At 40.4% G+C, this 21812-nt stretch overlaps 1 protein-coding gene across 1 annotated transcript in view; it reads left to right on the forward strand.

Moving 5' to 3' along the window:
* TGFA (transforming growth factor alpha) overlaps nucleotides 1–20350 on the forward strand; it is a 69950-nt gene extending 49600 nt beyond the window's left edge. Inside the window, exons 3-6 of the mRNA XM_044283117.1 lie at nucleotides 3991–4108; nucleotides 10424–10573; nucleotides 15599–15708; nucleotides 18768–20350. Of these exons, the coding sequence (XP_044139052.1) occupies nucleotides 3991–4108; nucleotides 10424–10573; nucleotides 15599–15708; nucleotides 18768–18775 (386 nt within the window). The 3' untranslated portion in view covers nucleotides 18776–20350. The remainder of the gene's footprint in view (nucleotides 1–3990; nucleotides 4109–10423; nucleotides 10574–15598; nucleotides 15709–18767) is intronic.
* The last annotated feature ends 1462 nt before the right edge of the window (nucleotides 20351–21812 follow it).

The raw sequence follows: 21812 nt of genomic DNA on the forward strand, positions 1-21812 counted from the left end.
CTGTCAATTAGTTTAAGTTTTAGCTTTGCAACCATACTCCCCCTGGAACCTAAAGACTTCTGTTTCCCGGAAGCTGCTCAGCAGGTTATGAGAATAACGCCACTGGATCGCCTGTCGGATCATCTTCGAACCTCCGACTTTCATTGTTGATTAATGAAAACATTATTGCCACTGTAGTTCGTCTTGTGCCGGTCCATGAATTTTCACCTATAGCAGCGCAATACGGATACCACGGGCCGTCCCTCTTAATCATGGCCCCAGTTCCGAAAATCAACTACATTTTTCACTGAACTTGCACTTTATATACAAGTAAATATACAGGAAAGAATGTTTCCTATCAATTTTTTCTCTAAAATCAAATTTTTCTTCGGTTTGGTGCGTATTATTGTCAGTCTGTGGTGTACTATTCGGACAACACCGTTCCCAGCAGCGATTTGGGAGTCCAAGATGCATCCAGACATCCTCCCGATGCTGTTCCATCAATTTCTGACCTTTTCCTATGAACCAGGCACCCTGCCCTCTTCAGAACAGTTTAATGCTCTGGTTCTCCTATTGACTTCCATTATACTCGGGTGCTCGTGTTCGGCCCGAGCACCTGAACACTAGTCTAGAGCCTTTATTACCATGCATGTACATCTTGTGCTTGGCGTAGAGATATGCTTTAGATGCTTTTAACTTTTAGAGTTCCATCAATTTCTCCCTTTGGACAGTTAATTCTGTTTTTGTGACGATGGCTAATGTTCTTTTATGTTGTCTTTCTAGGGCTTCTATTCTTTCAAGGGTGTTTTTCATTTTTTGAGGTAGTAGCAAAGAGAGATCAGATCTCCTCATACCACTGTTTTATGGGCTTCCCAGATCATCGTTTGAGATGTATTTGTGAATGTATTTTGGACAAAATAGTTGTTTAGTAAGGTCGCAATGCGGGCTTTGTGTGACGAGTCTTGGAGTATCGTCTCATTGATTCGCCACGTAAAGGAACGGGCGGGAAGGGACTTTATGACTATGGACAATGAGACCGGGGCAGGTCTGAGATGGAGATGTTGTGGATTGAAGATTTAACCATCTTTGGTAAGTGTTTGGAGGACAGGAAAATGTAATCTTTTCTTTGATAGGAATTATGGGCATCCGAGTGGTATGTGTAATCCCTGCCAGACGGGTTATTTGTTCGCCAAGTATCTACAAGTCCGCAGGATGACAGGGCTAGGGCTAGAGGAATCGAGTAGAGGGTCTAGAGTGATGTTAAGATCCCCCCCTCCCCACAATGCAAATGCCCTCTTGGAGGGATTCAAGGCGTCTAAGTGTCTCTGTCATCCATGGCACTTGTTGTACATTAGGGGTGTATAAACCTGCAAGCGTAACTGGTGTATTAGCTATTTGGCCTTTCAAGAACAGATATCTTCCCTCGGTATTCACTAGGCTAGATATCAGAGTAAAGAGAAGTGATTTTTTTTTTTAAATGATTGCACCTCTGGTTTTGTGTAGAGAAGGAAGCTTACCCCATTTAAAATGGGTCTCCTGAAGTGTTGCGACCTCTGTATGAAGGGATCTAACCAGTTGGAACACTCTGGATCTCTTAGGTGAATTTAATCCCCACACATTTCATAACACCACATTAACAGCAGACATTTAGCCTGCTTTCCTATTGATAGGGTAACAGGATGAACAGTTTAGAACACAAGTTGCAATAATACAATAAGAGCAGAACTGTGCAAAGAAGGAGGAGAGAGAGTATGGGGATTAGGGTTGGTTACTCTTTTCCCGAGGCTGGTTACTCTTTTCCCTTTTCTCCTGAGGCTGGAGACAGGGATAAAAGGTGAACTAGAGCTATAACCCAGAAAAGGGGAAAGTTGGTCTTACCTACTGGTCAATAGAAGGGGTATTTGTGCCAGAGTTACTGTAGATAGAGCTTGCAGTGGGCAGGGGAGAGAGAGGGTATGGAAGGGATGAGGGGAAAACAGAAACAAGGGAAAAGAGGAAAGATCAAGGAGATATGGGATGTTGGAGACAAGGGGTTAGAAAAGAGGGTAAAGGTGTTACAGCGTGAGTAGGGGAAGAAGACCAAAAGCCTGGTACATGGAAGGCTTTACTGTAGTATCATTTGAGTGTAGCCTGGGAATCCAAGCTGTTTAAAGGAGTATAAGTCCAGCTTGGCTGCTTGTCTTTTTCGGGTCCTCTTCACTTTCCATGGGACCGCAGCTGGAAGGTTGGATAGTTCCAGCACGTCGGAGATGGGATCCAAAGATGGATCTTTAAGGACTTTACAGATTATGTCATGAGGAGCCGCCCCTTCCTTGGACTTTGGTCGGAGCACTCTATGTGCTCTTTCAAGGATAAAATGATCTCTCATATTGAATGACAGTAGAGGTTTTAATATTTCTTTGGTGATGTCGATCACAGATGATATAGGCACCGATTCTGGAACTCCTTTTAGGCAAAGGTTGTTGCACTTCCCTCTATTATCTTGATCCTCCACATATGAAAGTAAATTATTGAGGTGATGTTGGCATTGTGAAAGGGCTGAAGCAGTAGCCTCTCCAAAAGATACCAATGATGCTTGGTTCTCTTCTAGTTGTTCAACTCTGCCTCCGATCTCTCTAATATCTGTTTTTATGTCTGAAATTCTTTGGGGACAGGGGCTTGTGTGGGAATACATGGCGGCTGGAAGAGGTCTCCATCTGCTGCAGGGCTCAGGTATGTGGGTAATGCTCTGGTTGCCTCCTTACGGAGGTAGAATATACAGTCGGCGGCGAAGCAGGAGTGGAGCTCACCTAACTCGTGTCCTGCTTCTTCCAGCGCCAAGCCACGCCCCCCAATTTTAATATATTTTGTATGCCTAATTTAGGCTGTATTAGAAACCTGTATGGGCTATTATGGATATATACTGTACCTCTATATACTTCTAATTTCATATAGTAGATAAATCTACACTTTTTTCCATGTACAGGATCTTGCCAGACACTATGGGGGTCATTTATCAAACTGGTGTAAAGTAGAACTGGCTTAGTTGCCCATAGCAGCCAATCAGATTCCACCTTTCATTTTGGACAGCTTCTTTGGAAAATAAAATGTGGAATCTGATTGGTTGCTATGAGTAACTAAGCCAATTCTACTTTACATCAGTTTGATTAATGAAATATGAGAAAATAAATAATGACAGGCTTGTTCACATTTCATATTCAAATGCTATGTTCCCCTGATACATATAGCATACATTACGTACACATTGGGGGAGATTTATTAAAACTTCTGTAAAGAAAAACTGGCTCAGTTGCCCATAGCAGCCAATCAGAATCCATATTTTATTTTCCAAAGGAGCTCTGAAAAATGAAAAGTGGAATCTTATTGGTTGCTATGGGCAACTAAGACAGCTTTTCTTTTCACCAGTTTTGTTATGTTTCTATTATGTTATTATTCTATTATCCTTAAAGGGGTTATCCCATGACTAATGTAAAAAATGAAAATCCGACATCATAGAATACATGGCAATCTCTTTCTAACAAAGCTAGAACCAGGCCTGTACCTCACATAGATCCAGAGATCTCCATATTCACTGCTTTGCTAGATTTACTGTATATTAACGTAAAATGTATTGTCTACACCGCTCCGTAATAGCTGCCACAGAAAAGATTTATATCAAGCTGACAGCTAAAGTTGAGTGTTGAGTGTCTGCTGCAGCTCAGTGGGCGTGTCTGAGGTCTCCCTATCACAGCTCAAAGGGCGTGTCTAGGTTCTCCCTATCATAGCTCAGGAGACAGTTAAAGGATGGAACTGAGCATGTGCGACCATCTCAGTGAGCAGGTCAAAGAAAAAAGAAAAAGAACAAACAGCAGGTGGCGCTATACAGATACATTTTATTGAATAACTCAGTGGCTATGCTAAATTTCTAATTACATACATATACAAAAGTATGTAGATCCAGGTGCTGGTTTGAAAACTGTATAATATTTTTCGTGAGACAACCCCTTTAATGCATTTTTTTCCTCTTTGCAGATCCTCCAATGGCAGCTGCTGTCAGATCTCACTTTATGGATTGCCCAGACTCCCACATGAGTTACTGCTTCCATGGAACTTGTAGGTATCTGGTGCAAGAAGAGGAAGCGGCCTGTGTGTAAGTTACCATCCCCATCAGTGCAATACATCTGTGTTGTATGAACCATATGTTGGATTCCTTGAGGAATATTTACATAGAAAGTCAAAATAGTAGTTGGTTATAGATGCAAACATTCAGTCATGTACATGCCCCAACATTTTCTTAGAATTTTCCCATGGAAATTGTTTCCTCACCCTAGCAAAACTTCATATCATTAAATATTTGCACTGCAACGCATGGAAAACATAGTAGCAAATTTGAAGGCAGGTCTTAGAAATTTGTTGATGGATTGAACAGTGTCCCACCGTCTACTTGACCTTGTTTCACAGTAACACAGTGTTTGCTTACCACTGCACACAATTTTACAGTATACAGTACAGACCAAAAGTTTGGACACACCTTCTCATTCAAAGAGTTTTCTTTATTTTCATAACTATGAAAATTGTAGATTCACACTGAAGGCATCAAAACTATGAATTAACACATGTGGAATTATATACATAACAAAGAAGTGTGAAACAACTTAAAATATGTCATATTCTAGGTTCTTCAAAGTAGCCACCTTTTGCTTTGATTACTGCTTTGAAAGGTGGAATCTGATTGGTTGCTATGGCCAGTTCTTCTTTACACCAATTTGATAAATCTCCCCCATTGCACCTGTGATTTGCGTTTGCTCTGTTGGGAGACATCACATGGAGTTGATTTGCCGGGTCACATGACCCTTCACCAGCAGCCATTTTATGGATAAGACCTCTGTGTGGACAGCAAAAAAGCCGGGATATACCTTATAAAATATAAAAAAAGGTGCAGAATTTCAACAACGGCTATATTAATAAGTGCCATATAATCATCTCACAGACACTTGGTCAACAGTAACCAGAAAGTGGCCAACCCCTTTAGAAAGTATTGGCCATCAAATGTGCATAGGGCCCCCCCACCTCTCATCTGACAACAGATGTTGGGGAGAAGATGGATCAGACAATTGGATTTCAACATGCCCAATCCTTATGTTTTGAGGGGAGATAAGCCTCCACCGTTAATGTCTGGCGGAGGCTTACTACCCTCTCCCTATTTAGGTCACAAGCATGCTAGGCTGGGCCAAAAATGTATGAGTATGGGGAGATGGAAGGAATAGCTATGTTTGGACAAATCTGCATCTGGTCAACAGCTATTTGAAGTGTATGGCCTGCTATAGCGCCCTATTTTTCCCAAACATGATTTCTAGGGATAATCTGATATTATTTTATATTTCATGTTCCTGCATAGCGCTCGAGGCGGCCTGACTGCACATGTACAGCTGGGCGGGATAGTATAATGTACAAACCGGATTCCCAAAAAGTTGGGACACTAAACAAATTGTGAATAAAAACTGAATGCAATGATGTGGAGATGGCAAATGTCAATATTTTATTTGTAATAGAACGTAGATGACAGATCAAACGTTTAATCCAAGTAAATGTATCATTTTAAAGGAAAAATGCGTTGATTCAAATTTTCACGGTGTCAACAAATCCCCAAAAAGTTGGGACAAGTAGCAATAAGAGGCTGGAAAAAGTAAATTTGAGCATAACGAAGAGCTGGAAGACCAATTAACACTAATTAGGTCAATTGGCAACATGATTGGGTATAAAAAGAGCTTCTCAGAGTGCGGGTGTCTCTCAGAAGCCAAGATGGGTAGAGGATCACCAATTCCCACAATGTTGCGCAGAAAGATAGTGGAGCAATATCAGAAAGGTGTTACCCAGCGAAAAATGACAAAGACTTTGTATCTATCCAGGGGTCGAGTGGAGGGGGAACGCATGGGAACGGCGTTCCTGCACTTTTTTCATGGCAGGAACGCCGTTCCCTTTCAGCCTCAAGCCAGGAGAACACGGCTGAATCAGATTCACAGGGGGAGACAGAGCGCACTGTGCAGGGCAGGAGGGGCGGCTTCAGTTGAGAGGAAGCTGTCTGTGCGGTGCCGCTGCCTGCGACTCCCCTAATGACATCATCTCCTTCACTACGAGATCATTTAGAATGTCTTTTAGAAAAGTTTGTCCTGGGATTCGAACTCACGACCTCTACACATCAGAGGCAAGGCATTTACCCTCACAGCCATGAAAGCTGTCTAGGTAGTTGCTTAAAAAAAAAAATATAAGACTTCTACTTATACCCAGTGTACTGATACCTAGTGTACAACCATACACATGACAGCTGCCCACTGTGTATGGATGTAGCAGAGCTGGGTGTGTTGGGGCAGCTGTCATGTGTATGGTTGTACACTAGGTATCAGTACACTAGGTATAAGTAGAAGTCTTATTTTTTTTTTTTTTAAGCAGTTACCTAGACAGCTTTTATGGCTGTGAGGGTAAATGCCTTGCCTCTGATGTGTAGAGGTCATGAGTTCAAATCTCAGGACAAACTTTTCTAAAAGTGTTTTTTTTTTTTTATAAGACTTCTAATGATACCTAATTTACTGATACCTAGTGTACAACCATACACATGACAGCTGCCCACTGTGTATGGATGTAGCAGAGCTGGGTGTGTTGGGGCAGCTGTCATGTGTATGGTTGTACACTAGGTATCAGTACACTAGGTATAAGTAGAAGTCTTTTTTTTTTTTTTTTAAGCAGCTACCTAGACAGCTTTTATGGCTGTGAGGGTAAATGCCTTGCCTCTGATGTGTAGAGGTCATGAGTTCAAATCTCAGGACAAACTTTTCTAAAAGTGTTTTTTTTTTTATAAGACTTCTACTGATACCTAATTTACTGATACCTAGTGTACAACCATACACATGACAGCTGCCCACTGTGTATGGATGTAGCAGAGCTGGGTGTGTTGGGGCAGCTGTCATGTGTATGGTTGTACACTAGGTATAAGTAGAAGTCTTAGTTTTTTTTTTTTTAAGCAACTGCCTCAACAGCTTTTATGGCTGTGAGGGTAAATGCCTTGCCTGTAATGTGTAGAGGTCATGAGTTCGAATCCCAGGACAAACTTTTCTAAAAGTGTTTTTTTTTTTTTTTTTTGATACTTCTACTGATACCTAGTGTACTGATACCTAGTGTACAACCATACACATGACAGCTGCCCCAACACACCCAGCTCTGCTACATCCATACACAGTGGGTAGAGTTACCTACAGTAGAAGTCTTATATATATTTTTTTTAAATAACAAGCTAGACAGCTTTCATAGCTGTGAGGGCATATGCCTTGCTTCTGCTGTGTAGAGGTCATGAGATCGAATCCCAGGACAAACTTTTCTAAAAGTGTTATTTTTTTTATTTTATTTTTTAGTCCGCAGCGACACAAATTATTATTATTTTTTGGAGGGGGGGGGGGGGGTTGCAGTGGATCTTGGGTGAGTTCCCACACTTCTTTTCCCAGGACTTGACCCCTGTATCTATCATCATCAACTGTGCATAACATTATCCGAAGATTCAGAGAATCTGGAACAATCTCTGTGCGTAAGGGTCAAGGCCGTAAAACCATACTGGATGCCCGTGATCTCCGGGCCCTTAACCGACACTGCACCACAAACAGGAATGCTACTGTAAAGGAAATCACAGAATGGGCTAAGGAATACTTCCAGAAACCATTGTCAGTGAACACAATCCACCATGCCATCCGCCGTTGCCAGCTGAAACTCTACAGTGCAAAGAAGAAGCCATTTCTAAGCAAGATCCACAAGCTCAGGCGTTTTCACTGGGCCAGGGATCATTTAAAATGGAGTGTGGCAAAATGGAAGACTGTTCTGTGGTCAGACGAGTCACGATTCGAAGTTCTTTTTGGAAATCTGGGACGCCATGTCATCTGGACCAAAGAGGACAAGGACAACCCAAGTTGTTCTCAACGCTCAGTTCAGAAGCCTGCATCTCTGATGGTATGGGGTTGCATGAGTGCATGTAGCATGGGCAGCTTGCATGTCTGGAAAGGCACCATCAATGCAGAAAAATATATTCAGGTTCTAGAACAACATATGCTCCCATCCAGATGTCATCTCTTTCAGGGAAGACCTTGCATTTTTCAACAAGATAATGCCAGACCATATTCTGCATCAATCACAACATCATGGCTGCGTAGGAGAAGGATCCGGGTACTGAAATGGCCAGACTGCAGTCCAGATCTTTCACCTATAGAGAACATTTGGTGCATCATAAAGAGGAAGGTGCAACAAAGAAGGCCCAAGACGATTGAACAGTTAGAGGCCTGTATTAGACAAGAATGGGAGAGCATTCCTATTTCTAAACTTGAGAAACTGGTCTCCTCGGTCCCCAGACGTCTGTTGAGTGTTGTAAGAAGAATGGGAGATGCGACACAGTGGTGAAAATGGCCTTGTCCCAACTTTTTGGGGATTTGTTGACACCATGAAATTCTGATTCAACATATTTTTCCCTTAAAATGGTACATTTTCTCAGTTTAAACTTTTGTTCCGTGATTTATGTTCTATTCTGAATAAAATATTAGAAGTTGGCACCTCCACATCATTGCATTCAGTTTTTATTCACAATTTGTATAGTGTCCCAACTTTTTTGGAATCCGGTTTGTACTCCCACAACACTGGCGATAGATTCATACCTACGCATGCACTGTGTTGATGGAGCACAGGGGTAGGCCATGAACGTCATTAGTGATGGCTGACAGGTTCATTGTGAGCTAGGATTACGTGCACAATGTACGGCATGTGATCCAGGAAGGGAGCACAGGGCTGGCTCGGTAAGCAAAATTTAATAATCTTCAATGGAAAAGTTATTATTCACCTCAAGGGGGGAAATATGAAAAAATTCTCAGAATATCCCTTTAAGCCAATTTCATCAATTGCTAAATTAAATAATATGAATGTAAATGTATAACTTAGAGAAACTAAAGCTAATTCTGGTCAATAGCTAAATAAATGTATGCTCTTCTACTCTAATTACTAATTAAAAAAATTTGATTCTTCAAGTTCATTTAACCTAAAAGGTATTTGATACTAACCTGCGGAAGGACAATGTTTTACATAGTCTCATGCTCTGCTGAAGCCGCTGTATCCGCTGCACTCATGCACGCTGCTGGCTTTTCCGGGTCCCGAATAGATGTCCCCTGTTCTTTTCCTGTTCACCTCCATAGCAGTGAATGCAGCTGAACAGGAAAAGAGGTGGCCACATCTTGTCAGGTCCCAATCCTGTGTTAGTGCTGAGGAGACGGCAGCATTGAATGATCGAGGATCGGCTAAGTACTATGTAAAACATCTTCCTTCCACAGGTTAGTACCAAATACTGATTAGGATTAATGATGGGAGAACCCCTTTAACTTTGCAAATAATCCTGATTAAAGATATCCTACCAGTTTGTGTATACTGTACACCATGGTAACAGACTACGAGCAAACCCTATGTGGTCTGATCCTGCAGTGACTGGTTCTCTTTAAATGAAATATAATATTTTTTTTAAAATGTGCAAACCTGGACATACCCTTCAAGAGTTCTCTGAAGCTTTAAATATAAATCCATGCACTGCAGTTAAGCAATAGGAAGACCTTATAGTCTCATGTTGCTACCAAAGTATAAAATAGGGGACTAAACAAGGTCAGATGAGTTTTTATGTTCTGTCAGAAAGATATTTCAGTATGGACTTCAACCTTGCTGCCTCATCTACACTCTTCTAGATATCTGAAATAAAACCGATAACCTTTGATTTCCTCAGCATTCATGGAATAACTAGGAAAGACCAGTTCTGATAACATTATGCATAGTTGTATGTCATATATTTGATTGGCAGTTTCACCAGGTTGGCTGACAGCCTTAAAAGTAAAGAGAAAAGTAGAGTTCAACATTGAAGAACCAGCTATGGTTCAGCTACAGTATGCAATATGCTGTTTCCAATGGTGGGATACGAATCCCAACTAATAATGTGTCACTTAAGACCTATCAGGTCTCCTGGACGTGTTTGTTTTAGTAAGTGCTTATATTCTTGATGAACTAACTCTGTGTTGGGCTCTGATATTTCTTTTTGAAATTATTAATTAATTTGACAACTGGGATTTACCAGTTGGGGGAGGGGATATCCCTCCAGGCTCTCACATTGTCCAACCAGTGTTGCCAGTGTCGACTGGGTAACACTCAATTTTCAAGTCATTTTTCTACTTGGAACAACAGGGAGATGGTAAAATGCTGAATTCTAAGCAACAGGTCTTCTTGATATTAGATCAAATATTTGAAATGACTACACCATGTGGTATCAAAAATCTTTATATAATTTTCAAAATGTTTGACTACCAGAAGATGGATAAAGTTTGAATTCCATAGTGAAGAAGTTGACATGTTGCAGATACATGGTAGCTAGGCTGCTGTTTACATTGCTTCTTTTGTCTTCCAGATGTCTTCCAGGCTTTGCAGGCAAGCGCTGTGAGCATGCCGACCTCCTGGCAGTGGTGGCAGCAAGTCAGAAGAAAAACACCATCACGGCACTAGTGGCAGTGTCAGTGATATGCACAGGGCTTCTCATTATAGGATGCATATTAATGCAGTAAGTAGGACAATGCACTCTTCTTTAATCAAACCATCTTTCGGTTGTGACAACTGTATATGAAGATGGCCTTAGAGATAATATTAAAAGGGGTCTCCAGGATTTAAACAGTGATGGCCTATCCTTGGATAGTGGAAGTCCTACCTGGGTAACCCCTATCAGCAAAATAAAATGGTAAAAGTACTCATGTGCTCTGTGTCCTGTGAATTGTCTCCACAGGGCGGGTGGCCTGCACATCAGTCCTATTCAAGTTAATGGGACAAGCTGCGGTACCCAGCACACTCTCCATTATGGCTATGGCCCTGTGGTCCCTTCATAGTGCTAATCTCACCAACCAAACAATGATGGCTGATCCTCATTCCCAGAGATCCCATTTATTTTGCAAATCCAATAAAAATTAAGAGGTCAGAGCTGTAGTTATTAATGGTCATGAAACCATTGTTTCTAGACTAAAATCTGTAGCTAATTATTATCACTATTATTTTCATAGGAAGGTGGTTCCAATCAAAGCAAAATATATTTGTAGTATACTTTCTTCTCTTTTACATTTATATTAGTATGTGTATTGCATACAGATAAGGTGGCCACACGTGAGCTGAGTGCTACTTCTTGGGGACTCTTAAGTCACTAACCCCGTGACACAGAAATGCCCAGAATTAGGTGAGACACTCATTAGAGGAGATTTATCAAAAGTGGTGCAAAGAAAAACTCACTTAGTTGCCACTAGTAACCATTCCGATTAAGCCTTTCATTTTCCAAAGGAGCTTTGAAAAATGAAAAGTGCAATCTGATCCCCAGAGACTCCAGTATTGTCCTGGAATAATATACTTCTGCCCACATACAAGAGATCAGTCATAGGTCATTGAGCCCATTAGACAAATTGTGGCCAAAGATTGACATGGAGAGAGATAACTGCTATGGAGAGGCTACTGAAACAGGACCATGATTGAGATAAGAGTATTGTACTATAGAGACACTGTGCCTGACTCATTTGTATGGGTACTCCTGTCGGCACTTCTATTTGGTATGCTTGGTATTCCTCTGTACGGGCACAGAAGTATGGAACATTTTGTATGCTGGGCACATGGGTTCAGGTTAGATCCCATTCACACGACCATGTTTTTGGTCTGCATCCGATTTGCATTTATTTCAATGGGATCGCAAAATATGCGGACAGCACACCAAGTGCTGTCCACATCCATATGTCCGTTCCACAGCCCTGCCAAAAAATAGATCATGTCCTTTTCTTGTCTGTTTTGCAGACAAAAGTAGGCATTGTTATAATGGGTTTGCAAAAAAAAAAAAAAAAACTGATGCAACAGTCAGACGTCAGACATCATCCCTATTTTTTGAGGATCCGTGTTTTGTGGACTTCAAAATACATAAAGTCAGGTCCATAAATATTGGGACATCAACACAATTCTAGCATTTTTGGCTCTATACACCACCACAATGGATTTATTTGAAATGAAACGAACAAGATGTGCTTTAACTGCAGTCTGTCAGCTTTAATTTAAAGGTATTTACATCCAAATCAGGTGAACGGTGTAGGAATTACAACAGTTTGCATATGTGCCTCCCACTTGTTAAGGGACCAAAAGTAATGGGACAGAATAATAATCATAAATCAAACTTTCACTTTTTAATACTTGGTTGCAAATCCTTTGCAGTCAATTACAGTCTGAAGTCTGGAACGCATAGACATCACCAGACGCTGGGTTTCATTCCTGGTCATGCTCTGCCAGGCCTCTACTGTAACTGTCTTCAGTTCCTGCTTGTTCTTGGGGCATTTTCCCTTCAGTTTTGTCTTTAGCAAGTGAAATGCATGCTCAATCGGATTCAGGTCAGGTGATTGACTTGGCCATTGCATAACATTCCACTTTTTTCCCTTAAAAAAGTTTGGTTGCTTTTGCAGTATGCTTTGGGTCATTGTCCATCTGCACTGTGAAGCGCCATCCAATGAGTTCTAAAGCATTTGGCTGAGTATGAGCAGATAATATTGTCTGAAACACTTCAGAATTCATCCTGCTGCTTTTGTCAGCAGTCACATCATCAATAAATACAAGAGAACCAGTTCCATTGGCAGCCATACATGCCCACGCCATGACACTACCACCACCATGCTTCACTGATGAGGTGGTATGCTTAGGATCATGAACAGTTCCTTTCCTTCTCCATACTCTTCTCTTCCCATCACTCTGGTACAAGTTGATCTTGGTCTTATCTGTCCATAGGATGTTACAGAACTGTGAAGGCTTTTTTAGATGTCGTTTGGCAAACTCTAATCTGGCCTTCCTGTTTTTGAGGCTCACCAATGGTTTACATCTTGTGGTGAACCCTCTGTATTCACTCTGGTGAAGTCTACTCTTGATTGCTGACTTTGACACACATACACCTACCTCCTGGAGAGTGTTCTTGATCTGGCCAACTGTTGTGAAGGGTGTATTCTTCACCAGGGAAAGAATTCTTCGGTCATTCACCACAGTTGTTTTTAATGGTCTTCCGGGTCTTTTGGTGTTGCGGAGCTCACCGGTGCGTTCCTTCTTTTTAAGAATGTTCCAAACAGTTGTTTTGGCCACGCCTAATGTTTTTGCTATCTCTCTGATGGGTTTGTTTTGTTTTTTTCAGCCTAATGATGGCTTGCTTCACTGATAGTGACAGCTTTTTGGATCTCATCTTGAGAGTTGACAGCAACAGATTCTAAATGCAAATAGCACACTTGAAATGAACTCTGGACCTTTTATCTGCTCATTGTAATCTGGATAATGAGGGAATAACACACACCTGGCCATGAAACAGCTGAGAAGCCAATTGTCCCATTACTTTTGGCCCCTTAACAAGTGGGAGGCACATATACAAACTGTTGTAATTCCTATACCGTTCACCTGATTTGGATGTAAATACCCTCAAATTAATGCTGACAGTCTGCAGTTAAAGCCCATCTTGTTTGTTTCATTTCAAATCCATTGTGGTGGTGTATAGAGCCATAAATGCTATAATTGTGTTGATGTCCCAATATTTATGGATCTGACTGTATGGTCATGTGAATACACCCTCATAATGTGTTTATTTAAGTGCTGTGCTGGCACTTCTATTAGTATGATTCTCCTACTGTACATGCAAGAAAAACTATGTGAACCCTTTGGGATGATATGGATTTCTGCACAAATTGGTCATAAAATGTGATCTGATCTTCATCTAAGTTACAACAATAGACAATCACAGTCTGCTTAAACTAATAACACACAAAGAATTAAATGTTACCATGTTTTTATTGAACACACCATGTAAACATTCACAGTGCTGTTGGAAAAAGTATGTTAACCCCTAGACTAATGACATCTCCAATCAATGAGATGATATTGGAGGTTTTGGTTACAGCTGCCCTGCCCCATAAAAAACACACACCAGTTCTGGGTTTGCTTTTAAGAAGAAGCATTGCCTGATGTGAATGATGCCTCGCACAAAAGAGCTCTCAGAAGACCTACGATTAAGAATTGTTGATTTGCATAAAGCTGGAAAGAGTTATAAAAGTATCTCTAAAAGCCTTGCTGTTGATTAGTCCACGGTAAGACAAATTGTCTATAAATGGAGAAAGTTCAGCACTGCTGCTACTCTTCCTAGGAGTGGCCATCCTGTAAAGATGACTGCAAGAGCACAACGCAGACTGCTCCATGAGGTGAAAAAGAATCCCAGAGTGTCAGCTAAAGACTTAAAAAAGTCTCTGGCATATGCTAACATCCCTGTTAACGAATCTGCGATATGTAAAACACTAAACAAAAATGGATTTCATGGGAGGAAACCACTCTTGTGCTGCACGTTTACAGTTTGCACAAGAGCACCTAGATGTTCCACAGCAATACTGGCAAGATATTCTGTGGACAAATGAAACCAAAGTTGAGTTGTTTGGAAGAAACACACAACACTATGTGTGGAGAAAAAGAGGCACAGCACACCAACATCAAAACCTCATCCCAACTGTGAAGTAAGGTGGTGGGGGCATCATGGTTTGGGGCTGCTTTGCCGTGTCAGGGCCTGGACGGATTGTTATCATCAAAGGAAAAATGAATTCCCAAGTTTAGCAAGACATTTTGCAGGAGAACTTAAGGCCATCTGTCCATAAGCTGAAGCTCAACAGAAGATGGGTGTTGCAACAGGACAACGACCCAAAGCATAGAAGTAAATCAACAACAGAATGGCTTAAACAGAAGAAAATACGCCTTCTGGAGTGGCCCAGTCAGAGTCCTGACCTCAACCCGAGATGCTGTGGCATGACCTCAAGAAAGCGATTCACACCAGACATCCCAAGAATATTGCTGAACTGAAACAGTTCTGTTAAGGGGAATGGTCAAGAATTACTCCTGACCGTTGTGCACATCTGATCTGCAACTAAAGGAAACATTTGGTTGAAGTTATTGCTGCCAAAGGAGGTTCAACCAGTTATTAAATCCAAGGGTTCACATACTTTTTCCACCTGCACTGTGAATGTTTACATGGTGTGTTCAATAAAAACATGGTAACATTTAATTCTTTGTGTGTTATTAGTTTAAGCAGACTGTGATTGTCTATTGTTGTGACTTAGATGAAGATCAGATCACATTTTATGACCAATTTGTGCAGAAATCCATATCATTCCAAAGGATTCACATACTTTTTCTTGCAACTGGATATGCTAAAGTTGTCAGATTTATTCTCAGGTGGATTAATTATACATTAACATTTTGGACATTAACTAGGTTCAATACTTGTTATGTTCTCATTGCAGACGTCTATTCAACCCACCACTGATCCTAAAATATTTTTTAAATTTGGCCTATGAAAGACAATATATATTTTGGTGTTCAATCCATTATAGACCATTGAAGGTCCCAACCTATCTCACTCTAACAGAGTATACTGTGCATACAGACATACAGATGTTGACCCAAGATCAAATGCAACAAAAATAAAATTTTTACATTTAAGGGCCATGCAGAAAAAAAAAATCATCCTTCCATACACTTAGAATGCTCTTTTGTGTTACAGTTGTTGCAGCTGGAAAAAGCACCGTGAGTGGTGTCGGTCAGTTTTGTGTCGGAAGGAGAAGCCAGATGGACTCTTCAAGGGAGGAGCGCCCTGCTGCAAGTCAGAGACAGGTGACTATGTTGTAAGAATAACGTTAGGCTAAGGTGGCTTCTTAACTAAACTAATGTCATAGGTGTTAGAGTACAAATTACAAATCTGATGTCATTGCATTAATAGCTTGACACCCAAGATGAGTGAGCATTAATTACAAGGGGATTAACTAAATGGACATCACACCTGCTTAGGAAATGAGTGTAAACGGACTATGTACGTAAGTGTTATCTCTGGCCTCAGTCCATAAGCATTACGTAGCACTCAGACTCAACTATCCAAATGTAGACACCAATGTTCTAATAGTTCAAATACATGTCCAATAATGAGCAGATAAATGTTGCATTTACAGCAGTGTTTTCTAGCCAATGGTTTAGTCTGGAGACACATTTGCTGTAACTCTCAGGCCCCTACATGTGGCTGGCCAGCTATTGGCAGCGCCAGATACTATTGTGCATTTCTGCTGCAAAACACGTGGAAGGTATAACATTACTAGAATTTGGGACTAGGAATAAAACCAGATCACTGGCACGTAAGACTAAGACAAGAGCCATATCAATTGGTCATATTATTTGACGTACAAAAGGTTGGTGACCTCAAGATCTTCATTTCTGAACCATGAAAATGCACTTTCTGTTAAATATTGCCCTACTAACAAACATTAATAAGCTTGCCAAAAGAAAATGTGCTAATATTTTAGACTTGAATCACAGGGGGTAACAATAAATGGGTTGTCCAGGATTAGAAAACATGACTGCCATTTGCCTCACCTGTCAGTGGGTTGAGTCTCGTGTTGCCATTTGGTTCCACAGAAATGATTGTAATACTACATACCACCAGGTGTGATGCTGTTATTGGAAGACAGCAGCCATGTTTTTCTACTCATAGATCACCCATTTAATTATGTAATGTTACGTTTATATCCAGCCTTAGGGAGGGACTGATAATTGAGAAGATTGAGATAAACGTCTTGTTAAACAGATTTTGTGGTTTCCTGCAACCATTTAGAGACTGGAAGGATACAACTGCATGGTCGTATAGATTATAGTACTTACCTAAGTATTTTAGGAACAACTTTTAAAATTCCTTTTATGTGCTTCTGACTCAGGAGCCTTTCATGGTGGCAGGTCTGAGAACCAGTTAATAATCTTCTATTTAGCCATACATTAAGCACTGGAAAACAACAGGTATGACTTAGCTGATGTCAAGTATTGAGAAACATATGAAACCTACTCAAGTCCTATATTGAGTTTACAGCAGAACCTCATGCGGGTGAGGAGGCTTTCCATCTCTCCACATGTTTCCATAGGAGACAAAGTGACTCTGTGCACGTCCCCAGCTTGCCCAGCTGCACAATGGCTATGTTGTCTTCACGTCGACGGTTAAACGTAACAACACTGTGGATACTGTAACCTTTCAGCGCCGCTGTTCACTGATTTTAAATTGCATCTGGCAGGAGGCCACAGATTTATAGTCTGAGTTGCCCTTTTCAACCTGTAAAACCTAAAACCTCCCTGATTTCCAGGCTTCATCTTATAGAACATCCTGTTTGCACTTTACATAAAAATTAGTCATCAGTTATATATATTTTATGCACTAAGTCTACATTTGATGATGGTTTCACAAAGTAAGCAGATCATGAGGCATCATCTACTGAAGTGCTATCAAGTAATGCACTTGACTCTTGTTTAAGAAACAGGCTCAAGAAGCTTTCCTTCCTTATGTAGAAGAAACGGGTCAGGTGAAGATTGTATGCCCCCTGGATTGTTTATTTGATTTTGTCTCACTAAATGTCTTAATGAAATTTCACACAAGCAGTAAACTGTGCACATCAATCATTAAAGGAGTTGTTTTGCTTAAGCAAATGGCATTTATGATGGAGACATAGTTTCTACAAGGCACTTACAAGGTACCACTGCTGCAGATACAATGTGGATGGGAGCTGCTGCGCATGCTTGTGTACAAACCTTCTTTCCTCCAGACGCAGAGGATGTCCCCTCGTCACAGTCACAGTCCTGGGGATAAATAGATGATGGGAGAGATCTCTGTACTGACCCCTGATATATTTATACATAGTAATTAGATCTCCCCTTAGTTGTCTTTTTTTCTATAGTGAATAACCCTAATTTTGATACATTTCCGGGTACTGTAGTCTACCCATTCCAGTTATTACTTTAGTTGCCCTCCTCTGAATCCTCTCCAGCTCTGCTATGTCTGCCTTGTTCACAGGAGCCCAGAACTGTACACAGTACTCCATGTGTGGTCTGACTAGCGATTTGTAAAGTGGTAGGACTATGTTCTCATCACGGGCATCTAAACCTCTTTTGATGCAACCCATTATATTATTGGCCTTGGCAGCAGCTGGGCAGTGTGATACAGGCTTTAAGTTTGCTATTTACACAGGAAGCTACTATAGTGTTTGGTTCTAGTGGAGGCAGAATGACGGTCATGCATAAGCTGCAGTATCATCCATGGTAAGCATTTTATAGTGTAACATATGGATAACTTTGATTCTGCACCCTCTAAAAACAAATACTATAGTGTTAGTTATCCTGTCAATCTGCTTTCTGAGATTGTCGTCTGACATAGGATTAGTTACGTAGTTGATGAGAAAAAAAGACACAGGCCCCATTAAGGTCAATTTATAAACCTAATGTGTTTTAATCCAAAAGAAGTCAAAACCTCTATGAGGTTGTCTTGTCACCAATGCCCCGTATTAGGAGAAAAATACTTTCTGAAGCCAAATATGACAGAATAACTCTCTGGATAAACAGCCCATATAGAACCTTTCAATAAAGGTTTTCAGGGTCCATATGAATTTGTTCTACGATTCAACTATCACAACATCTTGTGGCGGAGAGATCTATAATCTTACTATTCTCACCGTAAAGAATCCTGTCTATGTTGATGATGAAACCTTTCCTCTAGATGTAAAAGATGACCTTATGTCATACATTAGGTATAAAAGATCATTAGAAAAATCTCTACTGTACATGCATATATCTGTACATTGTAATTAGTTCTCTAAGCTTTGTTTATTTGTATGAAGACTTCTTATTCGCAAATTGTCTCTTTACAGTGGTCTGAGAAGGATCTGAAGAAAACAAGGGCATTCCCCAACTATGGAGCAACTTTCCATCCTGCTCAAATCAAATTTCAGACTACAGCTTGGACAAATATTCTTAACGGAGCACATGGCTGGGGTCCATGATCCTTCCTAAAGACGTGGGGACTGTACCCAATGTTTCTGGCATAATGTGAAGCAGGGGGAATGGAGAAGGACAACACTTCACACTGGAAACTGAGATATATTTGGATTCCAAGTACTCTACGGGTGTGTGTCCAGAATAGGAAAGACTGACACTACAAGTGTGAAACCTGTTTTGTTACAAATCCATCTACTATGGGCCAGACTAATGTTTTAATTCTAATACTGCCAGATGGGTCTTCACTGTGTAAGTCAATGAGTTTGGGGCCCTTCTGTTGGTAGGACATTGGTACGATTTATTATTTTGGACACTCTGAAAAGTGTTGCTTCTAACGGACCATTCTCATATACCATGCTGCTGGCATTTCAGTATATTCATAGATGTATATCTAGGGACAGCTTGGTGATATCCACGGGAATAGAAAATAATTTTGAGTTATGTTGACACATTTAAACTTGAGGAGAAGAAAGTTATTTTTGTATATTTAATATGCAAATTACCTATACAGTGCATTAGTATTAATCTTTTTTAATCTGTTTTCTTTGGTCTAGTAAGACTCAAAAGAAGACTTACAGGAACACCCAAACTTTGGTATTTTTCTTGGTCTATTTTAGTCAGATAAAAGACTTCTCTTTGTCCAAAAAAGTCCATTTGAACTGATATTCAATGACCAATTGGAATGTTTTTTTTCAGCATATCCATTCATGAGTTACAAGTAGTACAGATTATTCATTGGTCATCAATGCAGCACACTGAATGGCTTGGATTGTGGGCATTAATCCAATGGACCCTCCTCTCATCTTCAGTTCTTGTATTGTTTCATTGCGTACTTTTTTAAATTTTTATCATGCATGGCAGGAAGAATTAACATGGATGGTGTCTTAATTATTGGCTTCCACTGTAGACACTGATGAGTCATTAGGAGATGAGGGTTTCGATCTCACAGTCTCATGTCTGGAGTCGTATGAAACAGCTGTGCATGGCATCACTCTGACATGGTCTACATTCCTTAGCTCTCACCTGAGGTTCCTATGAAATGATGTGACTGCCTATAAGTCATATCATTTGCTGTAAAGCAGGTTTTAGCATGTGTTGAGCAGTCAGTTCACATAACCTTGTTCCAAAGGAATTCTGTTGTGAAAAAAATAACTAACTTTTTTTTTTTTTTGGGCCCCTAGAGCATGAGGGCTTTAGTGCACTGGGGGCTGGTCCTATCCCCTTAGTGCACCTCGGATTCTCAGCTTCCCGGTGCACTAAAGCCCTAATTTGCATAAAGAAAAAAGTATTTTTTTCCTCGGGAACGCTGCAGCTGATTTTAACAAGACAGATATCATTTTAATCAAGAGGCTCAATCCTACCAGGCAGTGTGCCTGGTTTAGTAGCGTTGATCCTGCTGATCGGTAATCTGTAAAGGGGTTCTCTGGGAATTAAGAAAATGAAAATACTTAAATATTACTTTATAATAAATATATTCCCAAATACCTTTCATTCGTTAGAGTGGCTAGTTTTGTCTACGGAGCAATCACTAGGAGAAATAAAATGGTCGCCATCCTACCAGTACACACAGAACCTATTCTATCACACAGGAGGACAAGTTACTTCACAACACTGAGCTGAAGAGCTGCCTCATCCTCCTCTCTGCTCTGTGGGAATGGAAATAATGAGGAGACATGAAGCACAGAGAGGAGGGTGGGGATAATGAGCAGCAGCACTTGTATGCAGTCTCCATTGCCACAGCTTCATATCACCACAGTCTCCCCTGTCCGTCCTCTCTGTACTTTATGTCTTCTCTGAACTAAATTCCCCCGAGATTCAGATAAAGATCTTATCAGCTGTATTCAGGATCATAATCACTGACAAGGAGAGCAGAGAGGAGGATGAGGCTCTTTACCTCAGTGTTTTGAAGTAACTTGTCCTCCTGTGTGATTAGGACAGGTTCTGTGTGTACGAAATAGGACGGCGGCCATTTTGTTTCCCCTGATGATTTCTCCCCCGACAAAAAGAGCCATTATAACTAATGAAAGGTATTTGGAAATATATTTATTATAAAGTAATATTTAAGTATTTTAATTTTCTTAATACCTGGAGAACCCCTTTAAGGATCTGCTCACATTAGTTATGTAATTTTATTTCTTGTTATACCCATCTCAATTGACAACTTGACAGCTACAAAAATAGAAAAACACAAAATCATTTTTTTCACCAAAATTGTGGTGGGGTGGGATGTATGTGGTTCCCATCTGCAGTCAATAGTGAAGGAGCAGCACTTCTTCTCCTGGAGAAAAAATGAGGTGGTTGCACCTTGGGACTTAGTACTTCTTATTTTAGAAAAGTTAAATTATGTACAAAAAAGTTGACAACACTTGTCATCCTTCACATACATCAACTAGAGATGATAAATTTCCTTTATAGAGTAGCTTTGTGCACCTTATCAGATACTGGAAGGCTATGAGAGCAGTCACAGATATCAAATAGGAAAATGCATTTAAAGTAATATTTGATATTGCATGTTTTGTTGATTTCTGGAAGGATCCACCTAATCTACAAGTACAACACTCCTCCATACTCAGATTTATTTATTTTAGGTTGGACATTTACAGTAAAATCTGAGAAATCAGATTCATTATTTATTACAGCATCTAATCCTAGTGATAAACTGTCCCACAATTGTTCGCAATTTTCCAACGCTAATATGTAACGTCATTATGTTCAGAGTACATATGTTGGCCATTCATAGGCCATTCGTCTCATAGGCACCGCAAGTAAATAAGACTTCTCAAAAGTAGTAAGTAAGGAGGTAAAAGGGTTTCCTAATCTCAAGGAGGTTGTTTATGTCACCAAACTTTTTTTGCGAAGTAATCTGTGCTTCAGATCATCAGTAGTTCTCAGTGGTTCTCCAAAGATCATCTCATAGG

This window comes from Bufo gargarizans, chromosome 2 (genome assembly GCF_014858855.1).
Source record: "Bufo gargarizans isolate SCDJY-AF-19 chromosome 2, ASM1485885v1, whole genome shotgun sequence".
Classification (NCBI taxonomy): domain Eukaryota; kingdom Metazoa; phylum Chordata; class Amphibia; order Anura; family Bufonidae; genus Bufo; species Bufo gargarizans.